The following is a 13,542-nucleotide window of genomic DNA, read 5'->3' on the forward strand; positions in this document are numbered from 1 at the left end:
ATGATACTTTCCATGATGCACTTTACTAGATATATGCTGCAGATGCTGACCTATATGTTGTAACTAATAAAAAGTAAAAGAAAAATTAAACAGGTCAAAGTAAGCATAATTAAGATCTATTTGGATTAAATATCAATTGATCTTGAATCTAGTGACCTACATTTGGCCTGATACTTTAATTTTCAAGATTGCCATAAATATATTTAGCTTTTAGTTTTGTTTTATAAGGTAAGCTAAAACTGCTGAAACCCTTAGGGAGTTTACTTCAGTACCGATGTTATGGGATACAAAGAACACATATTACCCCGCAAGATTCTATTCCCAGTGTGGCTAGGTAATATGTCTCTGTTTCTCAGGTTGTATGTACTAGGAGTATTTTACCCTATCTTTGGACTTTCAGTGTGGCTAGCTTACGTAATGGAGAATACTATGATTCTCATTGGTTACGAAATTAATAACATAGGAACTTAAAATTGTTGTTGACGACTTATGACCCACCTCTGTGCCATGAGAGAACTTATAATTGGCTATTTGCTACACCAGTTGACATTTGGCCGCATTTGTATCATATGTATACAATGTATTTCAACAGTGAAGGGAAGCTGTGTAAATACGCCTTACTGAAAGTCCAAACAAAGCGTGTAATTCTTCTAATTAATTTACAACTAATAATTTTCTAGTAAATATTTGATAGACACATCATTGGATTTATTTTTAAAGCACAGGATACATAGCCTAACAGTCACTTTACAGTGAATTTGTTTCTTTGAGACACAATCACAATAACAATGCACTAAATTTGCCACATTTTCAAAACTTAACTTCAAAATTAATTTTTTTTCTCTCTCTTGCTCAAAACAAGCATCTTTTTTTCTTTTTTAAATTGATATAAATTATGAGTGGAATGATTATACAGCTGATTATGGTAGAATTCTAGCAAATTTAGAATGGTCAAGAATTGTGTCCTGGTTAATAAAATCTAACTCTGGAAAAAGGATCTGATACAGTTGAACATTGTGTCTTGACCACCAATATCTTGAATCCTCAGATATCTGGACAATTTTTCTCAATACCTCCGAGTTCAAGATTAAGGGACTGTATATAGTTTTTGATCATCAATACTGTATCACTTTTAGAAATTGTGACTTATGATATTTGTTTGGTGTAATAGGGGTATTGAACAGAAATGTTTTCCATATACTTTGCAGCTATTACAAGAATGCAGTGCAGATGTATCAAGAAAATGGTCCTTACTTTCTGATTGGTTATTCATTTGGGTCATTCATTGCCATAGAGATGGCCATTCAGTTTCAGGAACAAGGGTCAAAAGTGAGTTTCAGTTAATGAATATTATCTCAATGAAGACTGGTTAGGAATATTTTATTTGAGAAAAAGTTTGAGGCTGACCATGGTGAATTTGCATTTTTAGGTAGGATGTTTGATTCTTCTTGATGGGGGTCCAGCTTATTTTCACAATCAGTTCAGCCATGGAGTTCAGGCAGCTTCAAAAGAAGAGGTGAGTGAATGACCCCAAACAGGACAGATGTGGGACCAATAGGGTGCTCATGTCATTTTCATTTTCTCCTAAAGAATATTCTGTATCAAAGCAAAGGCAAGCAAAAACCCAAAGAGTGTTGCATACTAAATTTCTGATCACTTGTCTATCCATCTTCTGTCCCTCTGTTTACTTTTTGGCAATTTCAACTTCTAAAGGACCACTGAGCCAATTTTAATTAAGGGAATTCTATGTTGTAAAAAATAGGTCCAAGCCTTTTTTCAAGGGGAGATAATCAAGAAAAAGCAAAAATAGTGCAGAGTAATTTAAAAGTCTTTCTCAAGAACCATTGGACCAGAAAAGCTTCTATGGAAGCTTCCTTAGGTAGTGTAGGCTCTTAATTGTTCAAAACATGGTCCATTGGAGTAGGGAATATAGTTCAAACATGTAAATCTGAATTGACAAAAGAGCTTTATTTTGGACTACAGGAAATGGACTATCTGGAGTGTGGTGCTCTTATAAACTTTCTGCAGATGTATGCAGCTGTTCCCAGTACTAAACTGATTCTGAAGATCCTGCTCTCCTTGAAGACTTTACCAGAGCGCATTGATCTGATCTTAGATATGACGTTTGGACGTGTTATTGTCAGGTATAGCAACATTATACATTGTGATCTCAACATAAGAATGATACAGTAGCTTCATAAACATTTTTAGCACACTTGAATCACTTGTGACTTATTAGGGCCCCACTTGGGCGCCCTATAGTGATCAGTCTGTCCGTCCGTCTGAAATCTCTTGTCTGGAGCATATCTTCTCTCTCCTTGGCCCAGTCTGGCTCATACTTCACCCACAGAGTGCCTTTGGGTAACCGGTGTGCAGTGACCTTGAGCCATGTTTCTAGGTCAAAGGTCAAGGTCATAGAAGAATTATATGAAAAATTTCTTGTCTGGAGCATATCTTCTCTCTCCTTGGCCCAGTCTGGCTCATACTTCACCCACAGAGTGCCTTTGGGTAACTGGTGTGCAGCGACTTTGAACCATGTTTCTAGGTCAAAGTTCAAGGCCATAGCAGAATTATTTGAAAAATCCATGTTCCGAGCATATCTTCTCTCTCTGGCTCATACTTCACTCACAGAGTGCCACTGGTCAATGGATATGCAGTGACCTTGGTCAAAGTTTCTAGGTCATGGTCAGAATTAGCCTCTCTGTTTAAAATCTTTGTTTGGTGCATAATTTTTTTCCCCTTAATTCCAGTAAATTTATATAACTGGGGATACAAGATAACTTCGATATATGTCTGTAAATTCGCAATATCCGTGAAGTCGTACAAAATGACTTTTACTGTAGTACACAAATGTTCCTCTTCAAAATAAACCCTTTTAAACTACCTTACATTTTCATGTTCATTGTTGAAAGCGGGGCCCTTTGAGATGGCCACCATCTCAATGATATCTGGTATCTGTTTTCATCCATCATGAGTTGACCATTTTTAAACTCTGAACATGTAATGCTCCATGGTCAAAAAACAGATAAGTTTATGTGAAGGCAAGGTGCCCATCTATCTAGCTGTATGTCTGTCTGTTTTGAAATAATTTTTCAATAAGCCACTATCCCACTTTGGGATGTGGAGACTGGTCCTTCCAATGAGACCGTATAAATTAATGTCCTGTGTCGCAGTAGGTGCTGGCACGAAAAAGATCCCTCCCTGCTCAATGGCTCTAAGTGCCAAGTAAAGGAAAAAATTTGCAGCTATCCACCGGCAAATGGTGGAGTCTCCATATGAGTGAAAAATTTTTGAGAGGGATGTTACATCATATATATACAATCAATCAAAATGCCACTCCTCTTTCAGTGTTTTGGTTTATTTTCAATATATGCTTCTAATTAATACACTTGCATAAATATACTAAAATAACATGCATAAATCTGTTTTTGATTTGAAAAATGGTGTTTCCTTTGTTTAAAGTTGCATAATTTGGAAACCTATTTATGACTGCAGCCTCTTGATATTTTTATCACAAAAATCATTGTGCTGAGCAATACTAGTATGTTAGAGAATATCAATTCTCTAATTCTTACAGTTTTCATGAGCAACATATCCTCAGGGATTTAAGAAATTACCGTACAGTTTCTTAACTCAACCACTGAATTTTTAGCTCTACTGATTTCAATATAACTTGGCACACAAGTAGACTACACTAAGATACATAATTCTGTTTATTATATGCCCATCAATTTCCTTGTTTTTGTTACTGTTAATTTTACAGAGTTTGATCCGATTTTCCGGATCACCACACTGTGGTTTTCTGAATCCATATCACCACTCTCTGAAACTGATGACGTAGTACGCAAAAACATGACGTTATTTTTCTTGCGCGTTAAAAAGTCCCTTGTCATTATGCTTTGTTTTATGGATAAATATTATACAATATATTATACAATTGATCTTTAAAGTTTTACTCTGCTACATTTAGCTAGTTATAAGGGGGTATATAATAAATTTATCATTATAACAGTAACTTGTCCATACATGTTAAGCCGTATCACGTCTTGTTCGATATCTTTCATGTAATATGATGATATATTATAAGCCTTAAATGAAATCAGGTACCTCGACGCTTCGCGTATCAACAGCAAGGAAGAAGACAGAAACACCTTAAGTTTGACATAAATTGTACAAATTCAAATATTTTTCATGCTCATCATTTTGCTTGGATTGGCTGCTTTACTTATAGCCTTTTGAAGAATGATCTTTGCTGAAAATCAGAAATAGCCTAGAAGCAATAATTCTGAATGTTCATTCAGTTTTTAAACAAAACAAATGATGGCGTGATACGACCCTTCGGATCAAGTTACTGTTATAATAATATATATGTATCGGTTTTTGATTCCGATGAACTGTGTTGCCGCGGTTACTAAAAATAGAAATTTCTGTGAAATTCTTTCAAAATGCTACTCCTCCTACAGTTTTGGTCTGATTTCAGTATAACTTGGCACACAAGTAGACTACACTAAGATACATAATGCTGTTTATCGGTTTTTGATTCCAATGAATGGTGTTGCCGCGGTTACTAAAAATAGAAATTTCTGTGAAATTCTTTCAAAATGCTACTACTCCTACAGCTTTGGTCTGATTTCAATATGACTTGGTACACAAGTAGACTACACTAAGATACATAATTCTATGTATCGGTTTTTGATTTCGATGAATGATGTTGCCGCGGTTATTAAAAATAGAAATTTCTGTGAAATTCTTTCAAAATGCTACTCCTCCTACAGCTTTAGTCTGATTTCAATATGACTTGGTACACAAGTAGACTACACTAAGATACATAATTCTATGTATCGGTTTTTGATTTCGATGAACGGTGTTGCCGCACTTACTAAAAATAGAAATTTCTGTGAAATTCTTTCAAAAAGCTACTCCTCCTACAGTTTTGGTCTGATGTCAATATAACTTGGCACACAAGTAGACTACACTAAGATACATAATTCTATATATCAGTTTTTGACTTCAATGAACGGTGTTGCCATGGTTACTAAAAATAGAAATTTCAGTTAAATACTCTTAAAATGCTATTCCAAATACAGTTTTAGTCTGATTATGATATAATGTACAGTCAAACCTGTATTAAGAGACCTTCCACCGGAGAAAGGAAAAAAGGTCACATATGACAGGTGGTCTCTTAATACAGGTTGCTTAATATTTTCCGAAGTGTTCAAATATACACTGCTGAAAATATCACGTGTATGTTGAATGTATTTTACAACACCTTATGTTTATTTCCACTTTTTAATAGGTACTGCTCAACTCCAAAATGCTTTTACAAATGTCCTGTTAAGAAATTTAAAAAAATCTTGATCTGCACATAAGTCATTTGAAAAATGGTTAAATATTGTGAACATCCGAAAATATTAATATTTTTTTATACAGTATAAAAAAGCTGAAGAGGTTTTTTTTCCCTTATAAGTTTTTTTATTACATGATAGCCTATACATAACTTCGTATGTTTTGCATATTACTAAGAATTAAAACTGTATCATGATTTTTGTTATGCACTTGGTATCAAATTAAATTATATTTATGACTGAAATACTTATTTAACCTAATTAATTTTTTTTTTCATTACTGAACTACCGTGTCTAATTGCCTGTTTTTGACCAGGTATTTTTAAAAAAATCACTTCAATTATCACATGGTGTGGATGCTAACTAGCCTGTGTTTACATATCCATTGGTGACACAATGCACTTAAATAAACATCTATGATTTGGTTACTTGTTAAGGTATTTCTGTGAAATTCTTTCAAAAAGCTACTCCTCCTACAGTTTTGGTCTGATGTTTCAATGTATAACGACCATATTTTATACCTAATATATGAACGGTCCAATATTTTTAATCATGGTAGTAATTTGAAGATATAATCAAATGAAATTGCTCCACCAAAGGAATTTACAAAATTTTGATTATTGTCCAATTAATATCACTTTGAATTTTACATTGAAGTCTATGGGCAGTGCATGTTTTTATAAGATATTGTAAAAAATAATTTGAATTTCAAAGAAATCTCTTGGTGAAAATATGCATAAACTCCCTCTTTATTAAAATATAAAATAAAATAAATTATTTACCGCAGAAATTTTGTGAAATCAAAAATTTTCTTCTTTTCATCAAGGGCAGATAACTCATCAAAAACTGTAAATGTGCAAAATGACTGTCTCCTTACATGTTATCAGTCTTGTGAATTTGGTTTATTTCACTTTTATCGTTTTCTAGCTGTGTGCTTTTAACTAGTTTAAAATTATTTAAAATCAGTCAAAATACCTTCGTTATACATTGAATACCTTAATTAAAGTTAAACAGGCAGGTTTTATAGCTGAATATCCATTTGGCCCTTATAGCATGAAATGATATCGGGATTGACCTCGAACGTACGTCTAATTTCAAAATGGCGCTAGATCACTGGACAGAAAAACGTGATGTTTATGATTTAGATTTTAATGTTTATTCAATAAATATCAAAGCGTAGAAAAGATATTCATTTTTAAATGTTGTTTTATTCATTAAACTCACATTATATAATTATTAAATGAAATAAAAGAGTGTCTATAGTTGTTTTGAACCAAAAACAAAGCATGCTCGACCGAAATTGAAAGTAGGAATCGGAAATTTTGTAGTCGTTAAATTCAGGTAAAATAGCTTGAAATGACTAAAAATGGTCAGGAAAATCAGGGTCGTTGGTCGCGTTAGACAGGTGGTCGTTTAATACAGGTAGCGTTGGGGGAATTTTTACGGTCACATGTGACAGTGAGTCGCTTAATACAGTGGGTCGCTATGGCAGTTTTGACTGTAATATAATTTATTGCTGTTTTAAAGTTTCAATTCCCATCTGCTTATAAGTACTTTTCTCTTCCTTTGCTACAAGTACAAACCAGTAGAGCTTCAGTCTCGACAGAGACTTCTGGTTTTATTCAATTTGAATTAAAATCGTGTTCAGTTAATATTTTTGTGATATATCCTTTGCAGTCCAAATCCAGCGAAATCAAGGTGGCTGATTGCCAAACAGAAAATAAAAATGAAGGGTTTTATTACTCCCCCTAAGATGTATGGCTTCAGTGATGCAGCAGAAGAACTGGTCCGATTGAAACGGAGGGAAGCTGCCAAAGATTTTGTGACCAGTGTAAAGATTGGCTACAAATACCGCAATACGGGGCAAAAATTTCAAGGTTTGTTTCTTTGAAGTCTTTCAAAAACATCAGGACATTGCTGGACAGGGTTTCTGATATATATTTGTGTTATGGTTATTTTCGATTTACACTCATCATATTTTCTATGGGTTTGTAATAGCCATCGACATATCCTTCCATGTCAACTCTTTTTTTTAGGTCACTCATGTCACAAATTGAACTTTTGCTTTCTGTTTTTAGCTCACCTAAGCTAAAAGCTCAAGTGAGCTTTTCTGATCACCCAGTGTCCATTTTCTGTCCATCCTTCTGTAAAGGTTTCACATTTTCAATGACTTCTCAAGAACCACTGGTACAATTTTAACCAAACTTTGTACAAAACATCCCTGGGTGAAGAGGATTTTAATTTGATAAAATGAAGGGCATATTCCCTTTATGAGAGGAAATAATCAACAAGAGGCCCCTTGGCCTTATAGGTCACCTGAGTATCATGTAACAACTTTCCAACAATTGAAATTGATTCGTGGTTTAAATCAGAGGCCATGAAATTCACTACTTTGAAAGGTGCACCATTGCTTATCATAACTATACACTTAGCATGCTTACTTCGGTTACTTAATATCCAGAGGTAGGTCAGAGTAACAAAGAGAAAATGCATTTCCACTTCATCAGTTGTGCACCCCACCCCACAGGAACCACTGACCCTGGGGCCACATCTTTCTAAATTTTGGAAATTTTATAATTTTTATTTCATCATGTTGTTGATTAATACTAAAGTGCAGATTTCAAAGCATTAAATTATTTTCAGACTATGTACACCCCCCCCCCCAAGTAACTCTGTCCCAGGGGCCCGGAAATTAACCATTTTTGCAGAAGCAGCTTTCTTCATCATAAATATGTAATAAAATCATTGACATATTATCCAGGAGCAAAGGAAAAGATTTTCAAAGAATTCATGCATTTTCATCACTATATAAACATTAGAGCCCCCCCCCCCTTTAACACAAGAAGCCCTGATCCAGGGGCCCTGAAATTCAGAAATCTCAAAGAGGCATCCTTCCTCCTCATAGCTATGTACATAGTTCATTGGTTTAATAACCAGGTGCAGAAAAGAAGATTTTTAAAGAATTTATGCATTTTCACCATATTATCAATAGAGCCCCACCCTAAAACCAGAACCCCCAACCAAGAGGCCATGAAATTCACAATTTTGGAAGATGCAGCCTTATTCAACATAACTATGTACTTGGTTATAATTTATTTAATACTCAGGAGCAGAGAAGAATAATTTCAAAGAATTTATGCATTTTCACTATATAATCTATATACCCCCGCCCTGCCACTAGAACCCCTGACCCTAGGGCCATGAAATTAACAATTTTGGAAGAGGCAGCCTAATTCAACATAACTATGCACTTGGTTAGTTTATTTAATGTCTACAAAAAGAGAAAAAGAATTTATGCATTTTCACTATATAATCTATATAGCCCCGCCGTGCCACTAGAACCAGGGATTAATCTAGGTTTTGAGGGAAACTACTCCTTCTGGAGAAATTGGGAAAATCAGCTGGGGTCTGGGAACCACTCGAGGGAGTGCAGGGCAAGCCCTGCTTGGGAAGCAATCGAATTTCGGCATTTTTATGACCATTTAAAGCGCATAATGTCACAAAGTAAAACCATATTTCTCATATACTGAAAAATTTTAATTAAAATTTTCAGTTTTTATGAAGGAAAAGAAATTTTTAAGGTTTTTATTACTGTAAGGGGAATATTTTACTCATCAAAAGGGAAAAATTAGATCTTATTGGGACATTTTCTCTAGGGGAAAAACACCGAATATCGGTAGTAAATTTGCCTTAGATTATAGCTGCAGGTCTGTAGCTCTCCGAAAAAAATATATTGATAGACCGGAGAGCTACAGTGCCACCCATTGAAAAAACTGTATATTTATTGCGCACAAAAAAGTGCGCTCGGTTCTCGATTTATTTCTCAATTTTTTTCAAACTGTAATCTCAAAATATTACTAACTGTGTGTTTCTAACATATTCTTTCGCTTTTTCCACAACCAAACTCCTCATAATTGTTGTTAATAGTCCTCCTGACCCTGATATTGTAATCATGGAACATTTCGCTTATTTATACTGCCATTTTGGTTTCAAAGATAATTCGGTCCAATATGCTTCGTTCGGATGTCAACTACAAGAGTACTCGATAGAAGATAAAGGAATTTTTTGAAATCTTTCCTTATTTGCAATTGAGGTAAGAATTTGGAAGAATTAGTTAAGAACCGAGCGCACTTTTTTGTGCGCAGTAAATATACAGTTTTTTCAATGGATGGCACTGTAGCTCTCCGGTCTATCAATATATTTTTTTTTTCGGAGAGCTACAGATCTGCAGCTACTTAGATTAATTAATGCATGAGAACCCCTGACCCTGGGGCCATGAGATTCAGAATTTTGGAAGAGGCAGCCTTATTCATCATAACTATGCACTTAGTTAGTTAATTTAATGCCCACAAAGAGAGAAGAAGAATTTCAAAGAATTTATGCATTTTCACTATATAATCTATATAGCCCCGCCTTAGCACTAGAACCCCTGACCCTGGGGCCATGAAATTTACAATTTTGGTAGAGGCAGTCATTTTCAACTCAACTATGCACTTGGTTAGTTTAGAAAAGAATTTCAAAGAAATAATGCATTTTCACTATAAACCTATTTAGCCCCACCCTAGTACTAAAACCCTTGACCCTGGGGCCATGAATTTCACAATTTTGGTAGAGGACTCAATGCTGATTACAATCATACCAACAGTTTGACTGCTTGATGTCCAGGAGTAAAGAAGAAGATTTTTAAAGATTGCACTAATTTTAGTGGTTTGGCCCCACCCCCAGGGAGTCAGGGACCATGAAATTCACAATTTTTGTTTCCCTTCACCCATAGATGCTATATGCCAAAATTGGTTGAAATTGGTTCAGTGGTTTCAGAGAAGAAGCTGAAAATGTTCAAATGTTAATGCACGACGAACGACGACGGACAAAAACGGATAGCAATAGGTCACCTGAGTTTACTTAGGTCACCTAAAAATAGGGAAGGGTTATTAAAAATCTTCTCAAGAACCATTGAACCAGCAAAGCTGAAACTTGGATGGAAACATCCTTTTGTAGTGTAGATTCTAAATTGTTCAAACTATAATCCCCAGGGGTTGGGCGGGGCTACAATATGGGATCCAAGTTTTACATTTAGATATAGCAAGACTCGGTTATAACGAAGTCACTGGAACCTGTGAAATTACTTCGCTATATCCGTAATTCGCTATATCCATATAAGAAATTCATTAAATTTATATAGCTTGGGATCCAAGATAAGTTCACTATATTCGTAAATTCGCAATATCAGTGTTCTTACTAAACAAGTTTTGCTGTATATAGGGGAAAAAAACCTTTATAAATCATCTTCTAGACCCCGACCCCCCTCTAGATCCGAACATGAAAAATGTGAAAAGTTTACAAACAGGCGGACAGACAACAGGTGATTAGAAAAGCTCAGTTGGTGAGCTAAAAACCTGTCAAATGGAAATTCTTCTGTATCTGATGAATTGGAGTAAATTATATTATGCCTGAAATTTCTTTACACTTTTAGGAGATATCCATTTATTACGCATTAAGACTGATCTCCCACTTCCCACCCCGATCCCAATGGATTATGGACTGAAAGACTGGTGCACTGGAAATGTGAATGTGAGGTTTTACAATGGAACACACGAGTCCTTCCTCAAAGATGATGATGGAAAGGCTGTGGCCAAGGAAATCATGGAAATTATAAAGGACTGTTAAGGCTGAAAACTGCAAAAATCAGGGGTGCAGTCCTCCATAAAAGCTGCTGAAGTTTGAATCAGTTTCAAACCACACTTAAAATTTTATGAACTTTTGATATTATGTCTGAAATGTTTGTACTTAACACTTTGGAGAAAAATATTTGGCAATATGTACATAAAAAATATTCAGTAAAAATTGTTGATATTTATTAAATGCTATCTGATTGTACAGTATTTACATGTATTGTGTATTGATTTAAAAGTATATTGATTTATTAATTATTTTTTGAAATCTTTTTGTATCCTTAAGTATTTGTTTAAGTGTTTGGAAAAAGTGACAGTTTAATGTCAAAAGTATGTACAAAGCACTGAAATATGCTATTTGTTTTAGTATTTGTCATTTACTTGATGAATAAATTTCAGCATTGTAAAGAAATCACCGTATCTTAAACTTATTGAGGGTATATAGATGTGGAAAATTTTGACTATGTGAACGTTGATGAAATTGACGAATTTCCAAAATGTGTGCAGAACATTTGGCATTGTTCTTGAATTATCAGAAGTTGCTTTCTGCCAAAGGCAATAAAAAGAGTACACAGCCAAATGTAATAGACTTTACAGTTAAATGACCCAGTCCCACTCTGGTCAGGATTATGGGCAGTTAATTTTAGTTGCCCAAGTTATAAAGGTGACCTTTATATTGCAATCCATTTTTACCCCATCATCATGCAACACCAGGCTCCAGGACCATAAAACTGAGATAGCTCACTTTTGATCTTGGTTTTGCATGTAAATATATTCAAAAGGAATACATGTATAGAGTGGAAAATAGAGACCAAGATCAAAAGTGAGCTCATCTAAGTTTTATGGCTCGGAGCCAGGAATCAGTAGTCCTTTCAACATTTTCAGCTCTTTCTATGCATCAGCTAAACCAATTTCAGCCAGTTTCATTATATACAGTGAAAACCATCTCATCCGACACCTGTACAATTTGTCACGCTGTGAATTCTGATCTTAAATTTCCTTCCCATTTTACTGTTTTCCATGTTTTTTACACTGTGCAATCCAACACTCTTTCCATTACAACATGAAATTTATCTCATAGTGTGTGTCCTATTAGAAAGGCTTCACTAAAGCAGAATGTATTGGCAAAAGAGACGAATTAAACAAGATTTTTGTAAAACACTTATGCCCCCCTCTCCCACAATTTGGAATTTTTTCTTAGTCCAAGGGGCATAACTCTGTCAAAAATGGTGAAATCGTACCCAAAACATAAATTGACCTATATATTCATCTGACTAATCTGTGTGCTAAATTCCATTTCAATATGTGCAACCTCTCCAAAGAAAATGAACAGAAACTGCAAATAATTGGAATTTTTCTAAGTCCAAGGGGTATAACTCTGTCAATTATGGTGCGATGGTACCCAAAACAGAACTTGACCTAGATATTCTGATATACCTGTATACCAAATTTCATTTCAGTATGTGCAACGGGTGTGAAGAAAATGAACGGAAACTAAATGGACCAACAGACTGACCGACATACCGACAGACAGCAGCAAAGCAATTAATCCGTGATTCCTCTGACTCTAACCCCGCTTTTATATTATGACTTGTGTGCACAAGTCATAATATAAAAGCGGGGGTTAGAGTCAGAGGAATCTCGGATTACAAAGCAATATGCCCCCCCTTCTTCGAAGGGGGCATAAATATGAATTTCATTGCCCCTGCCCACCAGGGGCCTGAGGGGTGAAGGCAAACCATCAGAGTTAATGCAATATTCAAATACATGTACGGGTACTGTAAAAGCAGAAATATTTGTCGAGAATTCATTTTTAACAATTAGCAACGAAATTAAATCCCACACAATTTTTTCATAGGCATTCTCATATCAAGATATCTCTAGAAAAAACAAAATTTAATGCAGACAAAACCTTTTTAGATGACAAATCAACGAAATTTGATCCTCATGAAAATTGATGCTTCCACAATATACCTCTGAATATCTCAAATTCATGGCATGGATAGAATGAGCATCACCCCAATCCCTTTCATCATATCCTTTTTCTAAAAGCAGGTTCCATTCAGGTCATCATCTCTACTATAGTTGGTAATTATCCCCTCACAACAGAGTTTGAGGAGATATACAGTCACTTACATGAGTGGTTGGGTTAGTTTGTCCTTGTGTGTAACGGCAGTGATGTAATGTGCATTGGGATCTATGTTCAATGCCGTCTTGATTTACCTATACAGGTCCAGTCCAAAGACTTTTTCTACCTACGTAGCTATTAATAGCTACCTAGGTATTTAAAGCTACCCAAAGTAGCTATTTTTACCTACTTTTTTTAACTTCTGCATTTTGCGGCACAAAAACCAAACGGCGCAACTTGGTGAATACCATTTCTTTTGATATACATGTAGTCACAATTATGATGAATACGACAAAATTTTGGCCAAAAAATGATTACTTCCTGAATCGGCAATTTTACATTAGTTTCTATGCAAAATTGATAATATACGAAGTAATCATTGTTTGGCAAAATTTTT

At 35.0% G+C, this 13,542-nt stretch overlaps 1 protein-coding gene across 1 annotated transcript in view; it reads left to right on the top strand.

Moving 5' to 3' along the window:
* The window catches only part of LOC134252091 (fatty acid synthase-like), a 51,284-nt gene extending 40,066 nt beyond the window's left edge, over positions 1 to 11,218 (top strand). Inside the window, exons 31-36 of the mRNA XM_062734534.1 lie at positions 229 to 334; positions 1,209 to 1,329; positions 1,430 to 1,516; positions 1,984 to 2,144; positions 7,023 to 7,222; positions 10,819 to 11,218. Of these exons, the coding sequence (XP_062590518.1) occupies positions 229 to 334; positions 1,209 to 1,329; positions 1,430 to 1,516; positions 1,984 to 2,144; positions 7,023 to 7,222; positions 10,819 to 11,012 (869 nt within the window). The 3' untranslated portion in view covers positions 11,013 to 11,218. The remainder of the gene's footprint in view (positions 1 to 228; positions 335 to 1,208; positions 1,330 to 1,429; positions 1,517 to 1,983; positions 2,145 to 7,022; positions 7,223 to 10,818) is intronic.
* The last annotated feature ends 2,324 nt before the right edge of the window (positions 11,219 to 13,542 follow it).

Source organism: Saccostrea cucullata, unplaced genomic scaffold (assembly GCF_032062105.1).
Source record: "Saccostrea cucullata isolate Sc308-1 unplaced genomic scaffold, CSIRO_AGI_Scuc_v1 ctg1, whole genome shotgun sequence".
NCBI lineage: Eukaryota > Metazoa > Mollusca > Bivalvia > Ostreida > Ostreidae > Saccostrea > Saccostrea cuccullata.